We start from the raw sequence: 6,682 nt of genomic DNA on the forward strand, positions 1-6,682 counted from the left end.
CCAGTAATTAAATTTTTTCTTGTTGTTAATAGCCAAATGCAACATTTTAACACATAATATTGATATACAGTAAAACCTCTAAATAGTCATATTGTTGGGACTGTAGAAATTTATTCTCATAAAAAGATTATAACTCAATAAAAGTATAGTACAAAATTTATTGTCTTTACTTAATTATCCAGAATGCAAGTGATATAAAGGTAAATTATGTCATGTATTAATAAATTAATAAGTGAGTCAAATTCAATGTATATACATTAATAAATTAATTAGTAAGTGAGTCAAATTCAATGGATAGATATTACTAAAAAGATATATAGTTTAAAAAAACTGATACAAAAGTTTCATGCTACGAAGCTACAAACATACTTGAGAATGTAGAAATATTTTGGATTCAACAATAAGATGCCTATGCTAACCAATTAATATATACCCGCAAGTTGAAAGTTGTGGCAGCAACTTTAAAAAACAAATCATTGTCACAAGCAACTTTTAAAAAAATATTTTGTTCCATCTTAATTATTTAATGTAACATGGCATATATTTTTGAAATATTACTATGCGGAGGTAAGTTTATTAAGATGAGACCTACAAAAAATATAACTTATTAAAATATGGAGTTTATTCCTAATTATAACCGGTTCCAAGTTGAGACCACAATTTTTTTATTACTATGAAGAAGTTATTCCTATATAAAGTATTCATATTTGGAGGTTATAATGTAACTGTAAACTTTATTATTGAAGCAAGTAAATTTAGTTGAGATCCATGAATTTGTTTTGCTTTTTACTGTTTTTGCAAATTCGAAAGAATCAAAAGTGTGCTGCATGAAGACCTCATCGCTACAGCCTTCAACCAACTATCCAGGTTCAAAATCCCCAATCCGGATATTCTGATTTTTCCAGGTTGAACCTGAACCAGACCGGACTTGGGATTTGAAAATTTGAATTTTTATCCAGGTCTAGTAAGATAAATTGTCATTTGGATCCGGAACCAAGAAGGCCAAATCTAGACCCAGATCGGATTTTGCCATCCCTAAATGGAATAATAGACATCTCTTCCACAACTATGTAATAAAAAACTTCAATTAGACATTGGAAAAAATGAAGAAAAGAAGAAGAGAGGATAGGGAAAACGAGAGAAAAAATTATCAATTTTAATTTTATTATTAGATTTGATATAGAATTTATCTTTTTTTCACCTTATTTTTTTCCTCTCTCCTCCTTTTCTCTCCTCTTTTTTATTTTTTCGTATATTCAAACAAAAAATGCCGACGTCTACATTACTGTCAGTAACCACACCAACGATCAAATTAAATTTCAAATTAGGCGAGCAATGGTAGCTAGTTTTTGCACGCTTTCTCAAATGTCATGTGCACTGTAGAGGAATTAGAAACATATGCATATTCGCCACCGATAGCGGCAGGGTCTTTTGACTAGTGATCAAATAACTTCTTTTGTGAACAAAATTAATAAACCTACCAAGAAATCAAGCAAGCACGTACTGTGGGGTCAAAACAAATGAATTTTCGTTTAATCTTTAATTTTTAAGTTAAGTAGTCGTTTAATTCTTATATTTTAAAAAATATCTTAAGACACCAATACTATTAAATATGTGACACTCTTATTCTTTTTATAATAATTTTATAAAAATATTATTGGTAACAATAATAAAAAATGTTAATCTATCAAATTTAACACTAAAATAAAAATAAAAATTAAAGTGATTTTTAATTATTATTTTACTTTTAGGATTAATTTGGTAATATTATAAGGGGTAAAAGCTCGTTTAGTCCCTATATTTTGAAGTTAGTATCCGTTTAGTCCCTATATTTTTTAAAATACCTCAAACCATCCCTACCATTAAATTATTGACACTTTTGCCATTATCTTTTGTTCCCTTTAACTTATTTTTATAATATTGCCCTATTATAATAATTTTTTAGACATTATTAAAAAGAAAAAAATAAATTACCAGTTTAACACCAAAAAATAAAATAAAATAAAATAATATATATTAATTTTTGTGGAACACACTCTTGAGTTAAAATATTAATTTTTCTAAAAAAATTGATAATGTAATTTTTTACGATATTAATTTTTTAGACATACGTGAGCTTCCACAAAAATTAATATATACCTTTTTGTTTTTATTTTATTTTTGAGTTTAATTTGATAATTTAATTTTTTATTAATATGCAAAAAAGAAACATTATTGTAAAAATGTAATATTGTAAAAGCAAGTTAAAAATAATAAAAAATAATGGCAAAAGTGTCAATATTTAGTAGCAGGGACGTTTTGAGGTGTTTTAAAAAATACAGGGACTAAATGGACACTAACCTCATAATATAGGGACTAAACAAGCTTTTACCCTATTATAAGTATGCCCTTGGTTAATATTATAATGTTAACCTTACTATTATTAATATGTGTTTACTTTGTCTTGTAATCGTGGAAAAATTTTAGAATACGTCTGATGTACTACAACTAATTGATGCATGCATGACATGTGTAATTGAATTTAATACAACCACCATTTGCATGATGAGTTTTCAAAATAAATGCATACATGTCATAGTATCATTTGCTTGTTGTATAGTTGACATGGTACCTCTGATGTATTCTAGAATTTCTCGTAATCGTGATAGGCTTTTTCAAGTTACTAAAATGCCCTTAGTTAAAATTATGTCTTCATTCCCTAATAAAATGATAAGTAGCAGTAATTTTAGAATGAAATAGATGCACTTTTATTATTATATTAACCTTAATATAATTATTTTTTATATGAATTAGTTGTTATAAATATAATCAACCATACAAATAACATATAAAATAAAGTACATTAATAATACACGAATGAGATACATATAACATGTAAAATTATATAATTGGATAGTTGCATGACCACGTCGATGATAAAATCTAATCAAGACTTGTTCCACTTTCTAACACCATGTTAATAAAAGAACCACCGTGTTGCATACTTCGTGTAATTAGGTGTCTATAAATATGAACACCGCAACTATGGTTAGGAAAAAATTGCAGTAGTAGGGCACAGCCAAAGGATAGTGACATACATCAGGAAATTAAGTTAGCCTCAGTCTTTTCAAATAACCCGAAAGACAAGCTGTCAGATTAATTTATTTTGAAGAAAAATGCTTATTGTAGAGAAAGGTGAGAGAAAGATGAGTGAAATAAAGAAGAAAATGGAAGAGAAAGAGTGGGTGGGTAGAGAGAGAGAGGGTAAATATCTCTTATCTGTCTCTTATGTTTCTCTACAAAGATGAGAGAAATAAAGAAGAAAATGGAAGAGAGAGAGTGGGTGGGTAGAGAGAGACAATCTGAAATTTTTTGCTTTTTTTTGCCTTCCAATATGGTTCATAGACATGGTCATCATTTTCCTCTATAAAACGGCCGCTACGAAATATTGTTGGTGTATCACACTTTTGCATTTTCATTTTTCTCCACGCTTGGCTAAATTCTTTAACTCTCCCAATACCCCTTCAATGGCTTCCGTGATCATCTTACTTCTGGGGATGCTAATCGCTACCCTGGACACAACAAGTATGTATCTTTCACGAGAAAACGATCAAAATCTCCATGTTCTTCATCAAAAGTTAATTATTTCCTCCATGCTGTAAAATTCATCAGAACCATCCTTGACCGAATGATTTTTTTAAGTTGTTTTTTTTTTACTAACTACTCCAGTTCGAAACCTAAAAGAAATATATTAGTTTGACTTCTGTCCACGCCTTACATTTAAAAAAGACGAAAGAGAGGCATCAAAATCAATTTTGAGTTTTAGTGTTTTACCACATCATGAGTAGTTAGTAAAACATAGAAATTTTTAAAAGACAGATTTTGAACATGAGGCTAAATGATTAATTTACTCGAATCAACACCGTCGTTTGATCATATTCGCTATCTCTCTCTATGAATTAATAGTATTCATTACTATAAGTTTAAATTTTTTTTTTTTTTTTTTATATAAGTTTTTAATTTGTTGATTCTATATGTACATTACATATATATTGCAGGTGCTCAAATAGGTGTTTGTTATGGAATGCTTGGTGACAACTTGCCATCAAAACCAGATGTCATAGCTCTCTATAACCAAAATAACATCAGAAGAATGAGACTCTATGATCCAAACAAAGAAGCTCTCGAAGCTCTCCGTGGCTCCAACATTGAAGTCATGCTAGGCCTTCCCGATGATAAGCTCCAGATAATGGCTTCCAATCAAGCCGAAGCGAACACTTGGGTCCAAGACAACTTCCAAAATTTTGCTAACAATGTCAAGTTCAAATACATTGCTGTAGGAAATGAAGCAAAACCAGGAGACGACTACGCGCAATATCTTGTACCCGCCATGAGAAACATACAAAACGCCATTAACGGAGCTAGCCTTGGAAGCCAAATCAAAGTTTCCACAGCAATTGAATTGGGAGCTCTTGATGCATCCTCTCCGCCGTCAGCTGGCTCCTTTAAGCAAGATTACAAACCAATTCTCGATCCCCTCATTGCCTTCCTTAACGAAAACAATTCCCCGTTGCTTGTTAACTTGTACCCTTACTTTGCCATCGCTGGTGACAGTAATATACCTCTTGATTTTGCACTATTTAGTGCACAACAACCGGTTGTTTCTGATCCTCCGTTGAGTTACCTGAATCTTTTTGATGCCCAGTTGGATGCTACTTACGCTGAGTTGGAGAAAGCTGGTGGGGGCTCGTTGGATATTGTGATATCGGAGAGTGGGTGGCCGACGACAGGTGGTGACGGAGCGTTGACGAATGTCGATAATGCAAGGACTTGTAATAATAACTTGATACAGCATGTGAAGCAAGGATCACCGAAGAAGCCAAGGCCTATTGAGACTTACATTTTTGCTACGTTTGATGAGAATGGCAAAACGGGGCCCGAGACTGAGAGGCATTGGGGACTTTTTGCTCCAGATAAGCAGCCTAAATACCAAGTTAATTTTAATTAATTAGCCAAATCAGAGCAGCCGCATGCAGCAGCAGATTTGAAGTTAAATTTGTAATGGAATAAATTATTGCACAATATGTATTAGTAATCAAGAGTTTGCATCATCACCTGCATCGGTGCACGAGGCCAAATTTCATTATCAATAATGTCATGGTTACGGTATTTAATTATATATCACTGCCTCTTTCAATTTTTGAATAGCTTAATTAACATGCAATGTAATAGTTCCTTGGCCATTGTGCAATGTAAAAACACCCCCCACAATACCAAATTAATTTCAACTAGTAAGAGCACAATAGTGGATTAAGCAAAATTCAAGGGCAGTTTCTTTTTAAATATTATATGTATAAATCAAAACCTTACAAAGATTTGAATCTCAAACATCCTGTAGCAGTCCAAGTCTCCAAGAGATCAATATTAATTAGCTAGGAAGAAAAAAAAAAGAACAGAGCAATTCCACTTAGTTTAATATATAAATAAATAAAGTTCATTAAAAAAGACGGCAAAAAATTTTATCCCGTGTATTGAAAGCACAGAGACACGTGGCAGTCTCTAGAGCCCTTCAAAAGTCAAAGTCAACGAAGTAAACGGGTCCATATGAGCAGTCAATGTGTAGTCAACGAAAGTTAACATGGAGCTATGATCCGTTTTGAAAAGGCCCCGGATCCGGGTTTGCCAACTTCCCATTTCCCGAGCACAAATGGAGCTACGGGCAACTACAAAGTTTTAAGTGAGCTCGTTTAACCATCCAATCACCATGCGGCATGCGGTCTATCTTAGAAGTCAACGAGCTTCAATCATACTTTCAATCATGACCGTCAGTTTTCAAATTTAATCTATTTTAAAGGCCATCCAATCACCATGCGATCTCTTCTTTGTTCTATTTTAAAGGCCACGTCAAATTTAAACCCGATCACAGGTCACATCCAACCCAAATGGACTTAGTAGGTTGGTTTGGGATCGGCCTAATATCCTATTGAGTGCAGCTCTTAACACCTCTCTACAGTACTTATAACACCCCTTTCCAAATTTTAACCCCAAAATTAAAATCAACCATCATGCTATTTATAAAAAAAAAAAAATCAACTATCGTGATATAAAACTTCATCTTAAAAAAATAATTATATTTCTTTTAACTTTTTTAAATAATTGATATACAAAAATCCTAAAATTTTAAATAATTTTCTCTTTGTTACTTAATTTTTTATTTTTGTAACTCTAAATTCTCATAAGTTTATTACTATAATTATTTTTTAATTAAAATTTAAAATATAAATATAAATTCTAAAATAGAGATGGGTATAAAAACTTTTGTTAAGAGAATAATTTATTTAAATTTTTAATTAAATTTCCTTTCAAGACCAAAATGGGTGTGAAGTGGCCTTCTAAATCTAGAGTGTGAAAAATATTTTCTCGCCAACAAAATTTTGAATTATGATTTTTTTGACATGATATAAAATATATATAAGAGTTTGAGGTTCCATATGTATGATGTATCACCTTACATGTAAGGGATCATGTTAGATCATAGACATTCATGTCTACATGATCTCTAATGTTTCTTACACTATATAATATAAGGGTGGAGTTATTTTCACTCTAAAAATTAGTCTGAATACTCTATTATTTGGAACACTCATTTATAATTTTTTTAAAATAATTTGTTTATGTCTGTCAAACCTTTTAAATTAATTGT

General features: G+C 31.2%; 1 protein-coding gene across 1 annotated transcript; it reads left to right on the plus strand.

Annotated features, from left to right (window-relative positions):
* The first annotated feature begins 3,351 nt into the window (after positions 1-3,351).
* LOC18031667 (glucan endo-1,3-beta-glucosidase, basic isoform) lies at positions 3,352-5,158 on the plus strand. Its single transcript, XM_006421116.2, has 2 exons — positions 3,352-3,564; positions 4,038-5,158. The coding sequence occupies exons 1-2, from the start codon at positions 3,387-3,389 to the stop codon at positions 4,985-4,987; spliced, it is 1,128 nt and encodes a 375-aa protein (XP_006421179.2). The 5' UTR covers positions 3,352-3,386; the 3' UTR covers positions 4,988-5,158.
* The last annotated feature ends 1,524 nt before the right edge of the window (positions 5,159-6,682 follow it).

Source organism: Citrus clementina, unplaced genomic scaffold (assembly GCF_000493195.1).
Source record: "Citrus clementina cultivar Clemenules unplaced genomic scaffold, Citrus_clementina_v1.0 scaffold_9, whole genome shotgun sequence".
Classification (NCBI taxonomy): Eukaryota; Viridiplantae; Streptophyta; class Magnoliopsida; order Sapindales; family Rutaceae; genus Citrus; species Citrus x clementina.